General features: G+C 37.8%; 1 protein-coding gene across 15 annotated transcripts in view; it reads left to right on the top strand.

The window, feature by feature from the left end:
• The window catches only part of APC (APC regulator of WNT signaling pathway), a 144,452-nt gene that overhangs the window by 109,656 nt on the left and 17,803 nt on the right, over window positions 1–16,993 (top strand). For 6 of the 15 annotated variants that reach the window (XM_055298377.2, XM_063612904.1, XM_055298376.2 and 3 more), the window contains 7 exons: window positions 1,737–1,835; window positions 5,471–5,849; window positions 8,447–8,542; window positions 9,854–9,907; window positions 13,625–13,764; window positions 14,448–14,525; window positions 15,371–15,487. In XM_055298377.2, coding sequence (XP_055154352.1) covers window positions 1,737–1,835; window positions 5,471–5,849; window positions 8,447–8,542; window positions 9,854–9,907; window positions 13,625–13,764; window positions 14,448–14,525; window positions 15,371–15,487 — 963 coding nt within the window. The remainder of the gene's footprint in view (window positions 1–1,736; window positions 1,836–5,470; window positions 5,850–8,446; window positions 8,543–9,853; window positions 9,908–13,624; window positions 13,765–14,447; window positions 14,526–15,370; window positions 15,488–16,993) is intronic. The other 9 variants (XM_055298382.2, XM_063612905.1, XM_055298384.2 and 6 more) reach the window with 3 other exon arrangements.

The raw sequence follows: 16,993 nt of genomic DNA on the forward strand, positions 1-16,993 counted from the left end.
AAAAAGAAAAAGAAAAAAAATCACCAAAAGTGAAATTTATGCACAAAAGGAAATTATAAGGTGTGTTGATTACAAAATTCTACCCCTTGTACCTTCTAGAGTAGGAGGTGCCATCTCACAGTCCTCAAAACCTATTACTCCGATTGTGGTTTTCTCTTTCCCTTCTCCAATTAGCCAGAGCATGTATATCTGAAAGACAATTCGAATGATGTCCTGCATCTTGATATTCTTATGGATTTTACTAATAGCTCCTCATTTATTTATAATTCAACAAATATTTTGTGGATACCTACTAAGCCTAAGACCACCGTTGGTACTAAGAATGCAGCAGTGAACAGAATAAAGTTTCTGTCCTCAAATAACTTACATTTTAGCTTTTCATTCTGCAAGGTTGAGAACTGCAAAAGAGTGCCTGCAAATATTGCTGACACTATTCTTACAGTCATTTCCTTAATTATTAATGAATGGATTTAGCTATGGCCTATATTTTGATAGGTCCCAGATATTTATCTGCAACCCCAACTCCTGTCCAGAGTTTCATCCTTTGTTTTCAGATGCCCATTGGGCATTCTTACTAGATGTCAGATTCAAAAGTGAGCTCAGTTTCCCAATGAAAGCCATCATTTATTTCTGGGTTTCCAATATCCATTACTAGCATCATTACTTACCCATTTATCCAAGCTTGACACCTCCAAGTTGTCCTTGACTCCCAACCTCTCTTTACTCACATCCAGTCAAGTTATTCAAGCCAATTAATTTGACCTTCAATTCAAGCCAATTAATTTGAATATCCTTCAAGAGCATCCCACTTCTCTATTCTCACTGCCTTAGTTTGTGCCCTCAGAACCACTCAACTACTGAAAATACTCTCTCCGTCATTTCCTACCTGTGATCACTCCATGCTATTTTGAAGACATAATTCTGATTGTACCATTCTCCTGCCTGAAGTCCAGTGACTCGACAGCTTGACAGCAACATCTTTGAAATGACATGAGATACTTAATGATTTAACCCAACCTTTATCTCCAACCATACAGTACCTTGTGTTCTGTCCACATTACATTGGAACACTCCACGCTCTCTGTATTTGTACCTTTGCACAGTCTCCTCCATCAGTCTCCTGTCACAAAATGCCTACCTTAAATGTTACTGATTTTATATAGCCTCTAATAGTTCCTACGCAGTAATTTCTTTCTTCCTGTTTTCCCTCAGTATTTCGTTCATTCTTCTACTGCGGTGTTTATATTATATTGCACTGCAGTCATTTATTTTTTCATGTCTTTCTCTGGTAAAAGTTTCAAACAGACCTTTCTAAACTGTGAGATCTTAGAGAACTTGGACTGTAGCAAATTCATACTTAGTTTTCTGGCAATTTGGAGCATTTCAGAATTTGAACATTCCTTCATTGCTTTTCATCAGTGAACTTATCTGAATGTGGTTTTATTTATTTAGATCTATGAAAAATTACTACCCTAGAATTTCTTCAGTCTTTGGTTAAGTCCATTCTGCAGTTTAATGTTCATATGCAAGAAACTCTCTTTTCTTTAGTTTTTCTCTAAAATATACTTAGTAAGCTTATAGGTAAAAAATATTTTAAACAGTTGTAATGGTCATACTTTTTATGATGTATTTAATTGTTTACCATAAAGACACTTCATTTGGAGTACCTTACCATGATGTTATCTGTATTTACCTGTAGTCTAAATTATACTATCTATAATTTGCTTAATTTTTAGGGTTCAGCTACACGAGTGGACCACGAAACAGCCAGTGTTTTGAGTTCTAGTAGCACACACTCTGCACCTCGAAGGCTGACAAGTCATCTGGGAACCAAGGTAACAGAAGATTACAAACCCTGGTCACTAATGCTATGAATACTTTGCTAAGACATTCTTGGCCAGGCACAGTGGGTCACACCTGTAATCCCAGCATTTTGGGAGGCCAAGGCAGGTGGATCACTTGAGGCCAGGAGTTCAAGACCAGCCTGGGCAACGTGGCAAAACCCCGTCTCTACTAAAAATACAAAAATTAGCGAGCGTGGCGGCACACACCTGTGGTCCCAGCTACTCAAGAGGCTGAGGCATGAGAACAGTTTGAACCCAGGAGGCAGAGGTTGCAGTGAGCTTAAATTACACCACTTTCTAGTGGAGAATTCTGATTCACAGTCTCTTAAAGAAATGACATATTTTTATACAAAGTAGCATAAACAAAGGAAAAATCAGGATTATAAAAAGTGCCAAACTAGCTAATTTTTTTTTTTTTTTTTTTTTTGAGACGGAGTCTCGCTCTGTCACCCAGGCTGGAGTGCAGTGGCGCAATCTCGGCTCACTGCAAGCTCCGCCTCCCGGGTTCACGCCATTCTCCTGCCTCAGCCTCTCCGAGTAGCTGGGACTACAGGCGCCCACCACCACGCCCGGCTAATTTTTTTGTATTTTTAGTAGAGACGGGGTTTCACCGTGGTCTCGATCTCCTGACCTCGTGATCCGCCTGCCTCGGCCTCCCAAAGTGCTGGGATTACAAGCGTGAGCCACCGCGCCCGGCTGCTAATTTTTAATTCTTTTTCAGTCTTTACGTCCACTTTTCTGCAAGAGTACTGAGTTCCAGCCAAACTGGCTCACTTCCTTCTTCCTGAACACTCTCTGTGACTTTCTGCCTCCCTTCCTTGCCTACATTGGTGGGGACCACCATAAATGTCTGTCAGAATCCTAGCCAGCCTTCAAAACTCTTCTTGGGCTTTGCTTTTTTACAAAACATTTTCTGATTCCCAAGGTCCTTTTACCTCCCCATGTGATCCATCTGCCTCATTTGAATCACTAACAATTTGTATGAACCTGTCTTTTGGAAATCAAGAAACGTTTTTTTACTTATCTTTTGCTGTGTCTAACATGGTGCCTCCGCATGAGTAAATATGTATTGAGGTGAATGGAAAAATTATGGAAGTTGAGTGTTATTTTATGCTGATAAGTGAGCTTTCTTAGAGTATCTTTCTTAGATGTTAGCAAATATTTTAGGATTTGGGAATAATGTTTGAAAAGAAAATAGTTACTTTAGGCCGGATGTGGTGGCTCACGCCTGTAATCCCAGAAATTTGGGAGGCAGAGGTGGGTGGATCACTTGAGGCCAGGAGTTCAAAACCAGCCTGACTAACATGGTGAAACCCGTCTCTACTAAAAATACAAAATTAGCCAGTTGTGGTGGCACATGGCTGTAATCCCAGCTACTCAGGAGGCTGAGGCAGGAGAATTGCTTGAACCTGGGAGGCGGAGTTTGCAGTGAGCCGAGATTGTGCCATTGCACTCGAGCCTGGGCAACGAGAGCAAAACTCCATTTCAAAAAAAAAAAAAAAAAGAAGAGGAAAATATAGTTACTTTATTAAAGTCAGAGATTTTATTTTATTTTTATTTATTTTATTTATTTCTTTTTTTGAGACGGAGTCTTGCTCTGTTGCCCAGGCTGGAGTGCAGTGGCACGATCTTGGCTCACTGCAACCTCCACCGCCTGGGTTCAAGCAACTCTCCTGCCTCAGCCTCCCAAGTAGCTGGGATTACAGGCACATGCCACCACGCCCGGCTAATTTTTTGTATTTTTAGTAGAGATGGGGTTTCGCCATGTTGGCCAGGCTGGTCTCAAACTCCTGACCTCAGGTGATGCGCCCATCTCTGCCTCCCAAAGTGCTGGGATTAGAGGCGTGAGCGACCGCACCCAGCCCATCAGAGATTTTAATATTCACTAAGATGAAATGAAATTCTAATATTACTAAACAATGTATTTTCAATTAACTTGAATTCCATTAATTGTTTTCACAGCATACTCTATATACTCTTTCTTTACTGTAAATAATATAATAGCTCTTGAGAAATGTATTACTGAAATAACTAATGTTGATTTAAGTAATGATTTTAGAATAATCAATGATACTCTCACTATGAGGCTTAATCCTGTTTATACTTCTTGGGACCTGTTATATGCCAATCACTGTGCCAGGAGTTGTATGTACCTTATCTCTGGTCCCCTCTAAAATTCTATGAAGTATTCATATTTCTCTAAATGAGAAAACTGAAGCAAAAAAAGTTTTAGACATGGAAATTTAATTCCGGATCTGTCTAACCTCAACATGTAGTTTTTACTGTAAAGAAAATCTTGAATATTCAAGAGTACTTTTGTGTGAAAACTGGCAATTAGAATACTATTTCTTTTTGAAGTGATTTATGCATGATAATATTAAGACCCTAGTATGTATTTTGAATGCTAGCTACTGTCCTATACATGTATTATTTTTTTTCATCTTAATGGAGAAAATCTTATTAGGTAGGTAAATTTCTCCATTTTGCAGCTCAGAAAACTGAGGCTCAGAGAAATCAAATAGCTTAACTATAATAGCATCACAGCTTGCTCCTAAGATGTAGAGCCAAAATTTGAACCTAGCTCCGGTGAAAACCCATTTATCCACAGTCTTATACTGCCTTCCTAAAACTTTCATATCTAAAGGTATGTGTGTATTTACACATTTAAAGCAGCATTTCTAAACCTCATCACTATTGGCTGGATAATTCTTTGTTGCATTGTAGAATGTATAGTAACGTCTCTGGTCTCTACCCACTGGATTCCCCTAAAATAACCATCCTACAATTGTGACAACCGAAAATGTCTCCAAGATGCTGTCAAATGTGTCCTGATGGGGGCAAAATTGCCCCCAATTGAGAACCATTGACTCATAGAGATGATGCATTCTTTATATAATAGCCTCTACTTTTATATAACACCCTCTAGCATTAAAATGAGTGGACCATGGTCCGGGATAACTGGGTGCCATTTTCCTGTTTCTAATCTGCTTCTAAGTAAATACTTAGAATTTATTGTCAGAGAGTAATTAGTACTTACCAGTTGCTTTTTAAAAAACTGACTGCAAATCCTGGCTCTCACTCTATATGATCATGGCATTTTCTTTTTTATAACAAAACGTTTTTAAATTTATAATCATATAATTTTAACAATATTATCATCTGATGAGAATTAATGATTGCTGAGAATTAGTACTTACATTTGTTGCAGAAATGTTTTCTATTTATTGCTTATAGGTATAGATTAAAAGAAGTAAGATAGAGTTTTAAATTATGTAAAGAATTTAGATAAACTACATTCTCTATGTGTGTGAAATCCGTTGTTTTTCACTGATTATAGTCAGTGGATTAGCACCAACTGATATAGGCAAACAGCACCAACAGTTTGTTAGTGAGTATGCAAAAACCTACTTTTTCTTTTAATACTGTATATTACCACTCATACTATTTACTCACATAAACAAATTGGTGATGATACATAGATTTTTTTTTTTTTTTTTTGGCAGGGGGTGGGGAGGGTTGTTTTGTTTTTTTAGAGTTATAGTAAATATCCCATTCATCACTTAATTGGTTTTTGGCTTTTGGATATTAAAGTCATAATTTTGTTTCTAAACTCATTTGGCCCACAGGTGGAAATGGTGTATTCATTGTTGTCAATGCTTGGTACTCATGATAAGGATGATATGTCGCGAACTTTGCTAGCTATGTCTAGCTCCCAAGACAGCTGTATATCCATGCGACAGTCTGGATGTCTTCCTCTCCTCATCCAGCTTTTACATGGCAATGACAAAGACTCTGTATTGTTGGGAAATTCCCGGGGCAGTAAAGAGGCTCGGGCCAGGGCCAGTGCAGCACTCCACAACATCATTCACTCACAGCCTGATGACAAGAGAGGCAGGCGTGAAATCCGAGTCCTTCATCTTTTGGAACAGATACGCGCTTACTGTGAAACCTGTTGGGAGTGGCAGGAAGCTCATGAACAAGGCATGGACCAGGACAAAAATCCAAGTATGTTCTCTATAGTGTACATCGTAGTGCATGTTTCAAAGCAAATGTGAAATTTTTAAATAGAAAACATTTTTAGTTAATATGCTGTCTTTATGACTAAGAGGAGGAAATTCATATCAGCCATTTGTGCTACTCATATTTAAAGATTAGGTCTTTATTTCCCTAGAAGAATTTAGCAAAGGAAAATGTTATGTGCACTACTATAAGAACAGTAAGTCAAGAGAAATTTATACAGTCATAGCATAGTAGGGCCTTAGTAGAGCTAGGAAGAACTTGAGCAATTATGTTGCCCATCTTTCACTTCATAGCTGAAGCTCATTTCATAGATGAAAGTGATTTTACATAAGTTCCTTTAGCCATTAGTGTCCAAACCATAATCTTTTACATTTGCATGTCATTATATTCAGGGGACACAGAGCAGCGTTACATCTGTTATGTTGTTTGCTCCTCACATCAACCTAGTGAAGTAGGAAGGGAAGGTATTATCATCTCCATTTTACAGATGAAAAAAACTGAGGCTCAGAAGAGCTAAAGGACTTAACTGTGGCCTCACACCTAGTAAGTGGTAGACCCAGGAACAGAGCCCAGATCTCCTGACTCTCAGCTCGGTGCTCTTCCTACTGTACTATCCAGCTGTAGACAGTGGACCCCAGTTGCTGGGAGTGATAATCCACCCAGCTCTTCACTCAGGAAGGGGCCCTTAGACCCCAGCCCCACTCCCTCAGGAGCAGCATGGGAGTTAGGACCTGTGGGGCTATAACTTATTTCATTCCTGTAGCCAAGAACCAAAAGCGGTATGTAAGGTAAGACCTTCCTTTCACCTGATAAGAACTGACACACACACACACACACACACACACACACACACACACACACACACACACAACATGCACTACAAGTAGATGATTCTACTGTTATCAGCCTATTGATGTGAAGAGGAGATGATACAAACATGACTTATGGACCTATAGCAGATATTTTTAAGCTTAGGTATGAAGGTGAATTTCTTTGAAATCTAAAAATGTTCAAGAATAAGAAAGGCCAGGTGTGGTGGTTCATGCCTGTAATTGCAGCACTTTGGGAGGCTGAGACAGGAGGATTGCTTGAGCCCAGGAGTTTAAGACCAGCTGGGGAGCATAGTGAGACACTATCTCATTTTTTAAAAATTTAAAAAGCATAAGAAAAAAGGGATTGCCTTTCATATCTGTTTGTCCTGGGGTGAAGAGAACTAGTAAGATTTTACTGGGAGAACATTGCCTTCCTGGATTGTTTCTTTGGCTATCCACAATTACGTAATGACCCACATTTTGTACTCTTGATATTTGTTCTCAAAAAATTAAATAGAATAAAATGATATTTCTTTTGAGAAGTTTTTAAAAAAATTATGTCAAATGAGTTTTGAAACCTTGTGCATAGTATTGAATATGGAGGTACATTTTCTTGGACACCCTTTTTAAAAATTTCTAGTATATTTACTATATACTAGGTATCTAGAAAAAATTCTAGATAATTTACTATCTAGTATATCTAACTTTTTTTTATTAGGGATCACATTTGTACATAGCCACTTGCTTTTCTTTCTGTTTGTATTGAGACACGGTCTCACACAAGCGCCCAGACTGTAATGCAGTGGTGTGATCATGGTTCACTGCAGCCTCAACCTCCCAGGCTCAAGCACTCTTCCTACCTCAGCCTCTTGAGAGTATCTGCGACTACAAGCATGTGCCACCACAACTGACTAATTTTTTTTTTTTTTTTTAAGAGGCGGGGTTTTGCCATATTTCCCAGGCTGGTCTTGAACTCCTTGGGCTCAAGGATCTGCTCACTTCAGCCTCCCACAGTGCTGGGATTACTGGTGTGAGCCACTGCAGCTAGCACCATGTGCTTTTAACCCACACTCGTGATAGTAGTTTAAATAGAAATTATAAACTGGGCTAAGCACAGTGGCTTGTGCCTATAATTCTAGCACTTTGGGAAGCCCGGGCAGGAACGGCACTTGAGGCCAGGAGTTTGAGACTACCCAGGGCAACATAGCAAGACCCTATCTCTACAAAAATTTTAAAAATTAGCTAGGGGTTGTGGGGTATGCCTGTAGTCCTAGCTGCTCTGGAGGCTGAGGCAGGAAGGTCACTTGAGCCCAGGAATACAAGGCTGCAGTGAAAGCTATGATCATTCCACTCGAGCCTGGGCAACAGAGCAAGACCCTGTTTTGTTTTTTGTTTTTTATTTTTAAAGAAATAAATTATAAACAAAATTAAACCATTTTATACGAAAATGTTTTTATTATTTTGTATACTCAACATAATTTTAAATTATTAGCTATATGAGTAATAGCATAAACCTCCAAGACTTATTCTAAGAGACTTAGTCAAGGGCAGATGAGTGGTAAACATTTTTATGGAAACAAATCCCTTTATTCCTATTTTTTGTTCCACATTTGTAGTTTTTATTCATCCTTTCAGCAAATATTTGTTGATCTACTAGAATTCCATGGATTAGGGGTATATTAGTGATCCCTGCATATTTTTAAAGTACAGTAAACATCATTGCTCTTCAAATAACAAAGCATTATGGTTTATGTTGATTTTATTTTTCAGTGCCAGCTCCTGTTGAACATCAGATCTGTCCTGCTGTGTGTGTTCTAATGAAACTTTCATTTGATGAAGAGCATAGACATGCAATGAATGAACTAGGTAAGACAAAAATGTTTTTTAATGACATAGACAATTACTGATGGATTTTTAAATCATGATAGAAATTCAGTATAGTAAATAAAGATTTTTAATCATTGTTGAATTAGGATATAAGGCCACCAACTTCTGTTATCAGCTGCTTCCTCTGTGTAGCAAAAAATTGTACCCTGGTTTCCGGCAGAGAAAGGATCCTGACTCACAGAAACAGCTACCCTGTCATAAGCTAACTTTTTCAAAATCGAAGCCAGAGTTTGAAATAAAATGAAAAAATGGGTCACTCTTTGTCCCTTTTGCCAAAGTAGACTCTATGTGTGCCAGCTGATGAGGATGGTAATTTGAATTATTTTGAAATGTGGAGCTGCTGTGTTGTAATTGAATTCAGTCACTTTTGATGAGCATCAGAGGGAATTATTAAGATTGTCATTTATCTTCATGGTTATTGGTACTTTACAGGATTTTCATCATAAGCAGCCTGGTATCTTTGAAATTGGTTAATATAGAAAAGTATTATGCTTTAAGTCAGAAACATTTCATTATAACTTTGGAATGATTACTCCTTTAGGTATGTATTTTCACACACTAAACCTTATATAACCAGCAGTGCACTCCATTTTTTATGTAATGGTTGTTCTTTGATTTCTAGGTTCATTTTGTACATGTGGTATTTATAAATTGCATCATGCTGAACCATCTCATGTGAACTGGATCTCTCTAGTCATGCCACAAGCAAGAACCATACACTTAATTCCCATTTTACTGTAATTGTGCCCTTGCTTTTTGTGCTGTTTATGTTACATTATGTTCCAGTCCCCACTTTATATTCCTACCCCCTCATCATTTCATTCGTCATTTATCTTAAAAGTGATGAAGTCATGAGACTCTTACACAGAGAACCTGAACAGCCAAAAGTATTGTCTCTTTCAGAGTCATCACTTTGGGAGGCTCTGCACCTTAAGATTGAGGCCTGCCCTCTGGCCATGCTTTCCTTCCTAGTGGCCTAGCAATTGGCCTACCAGATTCTCTTTCCTCCCCCTGGTCTCCTGTGGATTCTCAGTTAATCTTATGAATTCTCCCCTCCTTAATACAATCTCAGCATTTGTGAACATTTTAAATTTTTTAAAATGCTAATCATAACAGGAAGGGGATAAAAAATAATGAATAAACAGAAAAACATTCAATTTTAAGATACCTCTAAAGTTATTCTGTAAATGTTCCTGTGTTCCAATGGATTGTAGACTAGGACTGAGACATTAATCATCTGGATTTCAAAATAAAACCTAGACTCAGTATTTGTTCCTCTTCCTTCTTCAGGTAGGAAGGCTACCCGGGGCATTTCATCACAGGAGCTAGGGCAGGGGCTTTCAGGTGAGGAGCAGGATGGGGCCTCTGGGGGTGTGACTGCTGGGGACATAGCCACAGGGGATTACCTTCTTCTCACTCCTCACCTCCAGATTTGCACTGGGCAAAAGGAGTATTAGGGTTTGTGGATTGCGGGGAGATAATAGTATAAGACAGCACAAGGTTTTGGCAGTAAGGGATAAGGAGAAAAGAAATCCCAAATAGGTGAAGAGGAATTCCTTAGTTCAGTCAGCTGGGATGGTCATTTGTACATATATGAAGATTCTACAGCTATCAGTCATTTAAGTTTGCACTTATTAGTATTAGAAGTTTTAGAATACAATTTCCATGATGTATGTTTATTGATTCCCAAATCTACCCCAGAAACTGTGCTAGGCACTAGATTTTTATAATGATTAAGACCTGGTTCTGGCTTTCAAGTGTTTATTCGCATTAGTGTTTCACAAAATATCTAAATCATAATGATCACCCAGAGGCAGTCATCAAACTGTGGATTTTCTGGCCCCGTAGCAAATAGAATCTCCAGGGGAAGGGCCTAGGAATCAATGTGATAAGTGGCCTGGCTGCTCCTTACGTTCAGGCACTTTTGTGAAACACCAATAGAATATTCTTGTTGAGCCTGTGATGTTTATTTTAGAACAAGGCATTTCATGCTAATGGTGACTATCTAAACCAAATAAAAGCAATATACTTTTTAAAATTATCAGTCTTTCTTTTGTTCATAAGAGTCTAAATTAAGGATTCTGTTGAATGTCACCTGAGTCTGTTGGTGCTCTACTATCAGTAATTTTACCCTATTGGGCAATACTTTGGTCTCTTTAGACCACTGTTTTCTAACAGGCACCAAGAAAATTGTAGAAGGACATGTTCATCATCTTTGCATTACCATGAAACATCCTGATTTTTCTTACAGCAACCAGTTTTTAATTGTGTCAGTCCAGTCATGAATTTGCATATTTTAGCAAATCCATTTATAGTTTTAACCTATGAATTCTATTCTGTGCCTCACAATTCTCTGAAATCTTTTCATTTACCTGAAATCAAAAAGCACTTCCTCTTTTATCTGATAGTCTAAATTTTTTTGAATGTTCTTTTTTTATTAGCCATGTTCTTCCTGAATCTGTTGATTATCTGCCACATTCTTATTTAATCTTTATTTTCAGTATCAAGTCCTAAGATTTTTAGTTTTTCCATACAAGAGTACTCAACTCTTTGATCATGTAACGCCTTCTTGGCATCTTCTTTAGGTGCATTTTATCTTTCTTAAGAAAGTATCCCAGTTATTGTCACACCAGGCAAGATTTTATACAGACAAAAGGCATAGTTCGTTTTGTTTTGGTATTGATCCTCTGCTTTAAAATACTCTACATCTTGGGGATCTCATTAGTATACCAGGCCAAGTCATAAGGTCTTCCATGTCAATTTCATGGATCAAAATTCTCAGTTCTTTTACAGGCTCCTTTTCTTTTACCCAAGTATAAAATGGTGGAATTCCTTGAAGCTCTTCCCTAGGCTCTCTTCCTTTCTCTCTGTGCTTCTGTTATAGTTTTTGTTTTCAAATTTACAGCTCAATTTGAGTTCTTTCCCTGAGTTTTAGACACATTATTGAACTGATTATGTGACATCTTCCCTTAGGTGGTATTTTAGACACTTCTAACTCAACTGTCACAAACTGAATTGGTAATCTTTCCCATCTCTGAATCTCTTATCATTCCCCAATTTCGTTTTCTCAGAAACTCCAACCCAGTTGCTCAAATTTCAAAATCTTGGAAATCATTCACGATGCCATCCTTATCCCCTGCAAATAGCAACTGACTGCTTTAATTCTGCTACTTAAAAGTATCTTAAGTCATCACTCTTCTCTTCATCCCCAGTCCAAGCCACCATCGTCTCTCCTGTTCTACAATACTTTGTCTTATTTCTCTTCCCATTTCCACTCAGTCGATTTTGTTCACTGAAACCATAGTAATCTGTTTAGAATGTGCATCTAATTATTCCTTTTTCTGCATAAAATCTTTAATGTGGCCTATAAAGTCTTACGTGATCTGGCATCTACCCATGTTTATAGCCTGATTTTGTGGCCCTCTCCTTGCTGTTAAATATTTCAGGCCCAGAGGCCCTTTTACATGCTGTTTCCTTTGCCTAGAATGTGTCTTTCTTCTTCCTGCCCCACCCTTGTTAGATATGCATTCATCTGGCCGGACCTAGTGGCTCATGCCTGTAATCCCAGCACTTTGGGAGGCCAAGGCAGGAGAATCACTTGAACCTAGGAGTTCGAGACCAGCTTGGGCAACATAGTGGTACCCTGTCTCTACCAAAATAAAAAATAAAAGATATACGTTCATCCTTTATGTTTCAACTTAAACATTAAAACATTATTTCCTCAGCCTTTTTCTTAGGGAGCCTAATCCCAGGTCTAAGTTAAGTCCACCTATTATATCACCCTGTGCTTCTGCATAGTTCATCTATCTTTGCTCCAATCTGTACACTCTTCATAAAGACGGTGACTGATTTTTGTTCACTGTCTACGTATTTTGCCACTGTTGCAGGTGAATGGAGGAAAATTTTCCTAAATATGATTTGGGTTTTCTTTAACCAAATTAATTTTCACTTACCTATATTCAAACATGTCTGTCATTCCTGCTAGTCATAAAGTTTTGCATAAATCTTCCTACATTTAAGTCCCTTGGCTTGGAATTCTTGAGCCAAGACAGAACTTTGTTTTACAAACTTGCAGATTCTTCTACATATTGAACTTTGCAGATCACTTATTAAAAATATTAACGTACTGGCTCTCTTTCAGATGAATGGCCTAATTAGACTTGTAGTATCCAAGAATTGCCTGTTTATATTCATGTTTTTCTTTCTGAGTCCCGTGATGATTAACATTTGATGAATTATATTTTGAATAGCCTCCACATGCATTTTTCTCTTTTGTTCACTTCCTAACCATTTTGCTTCACTTTTTTTTTAACTGCTTCCTTTGTGTCTTTCCCATTCCTTTCCCTTTGTTTTCTCCTTGACTTCCTAGTGTTGGCCATTGTGGGCATTGTTGAGCATTTTCAGTGGAAAGAATCAGGGGAAAGAAAGTACTAAATCTTAGTATAGTTAATATTTGATACTATCAAAGAGAAGTAAGAAATGTTTCGAAAAACACAAATAAGTAGATTTATATAACTTAATAAATTGAACAGATAATCGTTTTTTGTAAAAAAAAAAAAAAAAACTCTTTAGTTTTTCTTCATGCACAGTTTCATTTAAAGGCATCAGTATTCCTATGGGTAATTATTTGCCAAAAAAAAAAAAATTAAAATAGGCCACAGTGTATGACAATAAAGAGTGTTTATAAAGCCCTAATAATAATAATAAGTTACCTTTTTCTGCTTATGTTCAGGAAGAACTAGTGTTAGAAAATAGCCTTCTTCACTGTGGGCAAGGTGCAGTGTATATGCGGTAAACAGAAAATAATTATTTCACTCAGCAAGATAAGGGGCTGGAGGGTGGAGAAACTGGCATAAAATAGAATAGTTGTCAGTTGTACTTTATAAATATATTATACAAAAGTTCTTTATAACAGTTTTGTAGCTTATAATTCTAAAGGCAAATTTAAACCATATATTCTCATTCATTGAGTTTTTTTTCCTAATATTTAAGTTACCAACTTGTTACCAGTTTGTTTTATTTTAGATGATTGTCTTTTTCCTCTTGCCCTTTTTAAATTAGGGGGACTACAGGCCATTGCAGAATTATTGCAAGTGGACTGTGAAATGTATGGGCTTACTAATGACCACTACAGTATTACACTAAGACGATATGCTGGAATGGCTTTGACAAACTTGACTTTCGGAGATGTAGCCAACAAGGTATGTTTTTATAACATATATTTCTTAAGATAGCTCAGGTATGAGTTAATTTGCTTTCATACAAACACATTTCACTGATTTTCTTTTTTTTCACTCTCCTCATTAAACGATGACTGATAAAAACCTATGCTTCACAAATTCACTTATCTTTACTCATTTGGTTGTCTTATGCCTAAACAAAAGCAAAGGTACATCTACAGATGGAACACAGTAGTGAATTTATGTAATTGCATTAAAAACACCATTCATAAGAATATACTTGTAGGGATCATTTCTGTGATCCGTTACTAGAGAAGTTTGACTGTGTAGAATTAAAAAATAAAAGATAAAACACTTCCTAGGAATGGGATTAAAAATCTAAAAATTCTTATGACCAAGGCAAGTGTTCGACACACATTGATTCCATCCAAATAAGAGGCTTTACTCTAAAACCTGTTGCTTATCATTTCTCACCACTTATTCACTTTATTTCTCTAGTTTGGCAAAGGAAGAACAGATAGCGAAGAATTAGGAGAATATTTGTCTTTTATTTAGGTAATCTTATTCTAGATTTTTTATGAGTGAAATATCAGTTATGATTAAAACAAAATAATGAAAACTGAATTAGGCATTTAGTAGCCAAAAATAAAGCTTGGCTTCAAGTTGTCTTGTTGATGATCCTCTGTTCTGTATCTAATTCACAGGCTACGCTATGCTCTATGAAAGGCTGCATGAGAGCACTTGTGGCCCAACTAAAATCTGAAAGTGAAGACTTACAGCAGGTACTATTTAGAATTTCAACTGTTTTTCTTTTTTCTCTTTTTCTTTGAGGCAGAGTCTCACTCTGTCACCAAGACTAGAGGGCGGTGGTGCAATCTCAGCTCACTGCAACCTCTGCCTCCAGGGTTCAAGCAATCCTCCCACTTCAGCCTCTGGAGGTTGGGCCTACAGGTGCACGCCACCATGCCAAATGAATTTCTGTATTTTTTGTAGACACGGGGTTTCACCACACCTGGGCTCAAGCAGTGTGCCCACTTCAACATCTCAAAGTGCTAGGATTACAGGCATGTGCCACCATGCCCAGCTAATATCCTGATTTAGATTGTTGCTCAGTATTTAGTATCTCATGTATAAAAGATAGTTCCATTAACACTAGAAAAAGAAAAATAATTATATTGTGGTTATATTGTAGGAAATCTTTTTGGCACTGTAGTAGCATTTAGGAGGAATTAAAAAAAAAAAAAACAAAACAGGATCTCCCTCTCTTGCCCAGGCTGGAGTGCAGTGGTGCAGTTATGGCTCACAGTAACCTCAAGCTCCTGGGATCCTCCTTCTTCAGCCTCCCAAGTAGCTAGAACTACTGCAGGCACATGCCACCATGCCCAGCTAATTTTTAAAAAGTTTTTGTAGAGACACGGTCTCACTGTGTTACCCAGAAGGTCTTGAACTCCTGGTCTCAGGAGATCCTCCTGCCTCAGCCTCCCAAAGTGATAGGATTACAGGCGTGACCACGGCTACCCAGAATTTCTTTCTTAATAAATTTATATTCTTACCGCTAGCATTAAAAACAAAAAAGCAACTAGTATGATTTTATATATAAATTAATCTAAAATTGATTAATTTGCAGGTTATTGCAAGTGTTTTGAGGAATTTGTCTTGGCGAGCAGATGTAAATAGTAAGAAGACATTGCGGGAAGTTGGAAGTGTGAAAGCATTGATGGAATGTGCTTTAGAAGTTAAAAAGGTACCTTTGAAAACATTTGGTACTATAATATGATTTTCATGTTTGGCTTTTTTTTGCTGCCTTCTTTTAGCCGTGAGATTCCCTAATTTCTTACCTGTGTATTATTTAGTACTATAATATGAATTTCATGCTTGGCTTTTTTTGCTGCCTTCTTTTAGCCATGAGATTCCCTAATTTCTTTTTTGAGATGGGGTCTCTTTCTCTCGCCCAGGCTGGAGTGCAGTGGCCTGATCTTGGCTCACTGCAACCTCCGCCTCCCATGTTCGAGCAATTTTCCTGCCTCAGCCTCCTGAGTAGCTGGGATTACAGGTGCACGCCACCACTCCCAGCTAATGGTATTTTTAGTAGAGATGGGGTTTCACCATGTTGGTAAGGCTGGTCTCGAACTACTCCTGACTTTGTGGTCTGCCCAACTCGGCCTCCCAAAGTGCTGGGATTACACAGTGCTGGGATTACACAAAGTGCAAGCCATCACGCCCAGCCTAGATTCCGTAATTTCTTACCTGTTTATCTCACCAGTCCATGGTTTTAGAGTACCATAAGCTCCTAAAGCACTAAGGTAGAAAAGATTATACAAGGAGATTTAATGTATATCAGGGTTTCTCAGCCTCAGCACTATAGACATTTTTGACCAGATAATTCTTCGTTTTGCTGGGGCTGACCTGTGCATTGTAGATTGTTTAGCAGCATCCCTGGCCTTTGCCAACTGGCTGCAAATATACCCTCCCCCTAGTTATACTGATCAAAATTGTCTCCAGATATTGTCAGATGTCTGTGGGAGGGAGGAAGGACAAAGTCACCACCAGTTAAGAATCACTGGTATAAGTGTTACCTTTGTGCTCTCCAAATCTCAGTCCCCTCAAATTTTGATGGTCAACTTATCAAGAGGTGATCAGAGCCAAGGGCGAGGAATCATCAAATAATAATTTGTTTACAGAAGGAAGTATCTCCAGGCAGTCCATCTGCTTCAGAAACTAGGCTAAATTTAAAAAGAAAAAAAAAAAGTAAACTTGAAATCTGAGAGGGACCAAGCAAGTCGTCTTAGCTAGTCTAGGTTTCGTTTCACTCAGCTAGTCCTCCTGCACCCACAGCCTACATGGTCTTCTTCAAAACTTTCCTCTTCAGAGAAGGCAAAAGGCTTATTTTTTGTTGGTTTAGTTGTGCATTTTTGGTAAAGTATATTATTTTATTCTTGGAAAACCCTTGAAAATTTATCAGATAGAAAAGCATTCAGCTAAATTATTAGTTAGAAAGATAATATTCAAATATACTTAGCATCTGCATAAAAATACCTGTAACACTGTTGAATGGAGAGAAGACATTTCAGAAAAGAACATGGCCAATAAGCCCTTGAAAAGATACTTAATATCATTAATCATCAGGGAATGTAAATTAAAACTACAATGAGGTACCATTACGCATATCATATTGATTAAAATTTAGAAGATTGACCATGCATTTTCAAGGATGTTGAGCAGCTGGAAATCATGTATTCTGCTAGTGGGA

This window comes from Symphalangus syndactylus, chromosome 11 (genome assembly GCF_028878055.3).
Source record: "Symphalangus syndactylus isolate Jambi chromosome 11, NHGRI_mSymSyn1-v2.1_pri, whole genome shotgun sequence".
NCBI lineage: Eukaryota > Metazoa > Chordata > Mammalia > Primates > Hylobatidae > Symphalangus > Symphalangus syndactylus.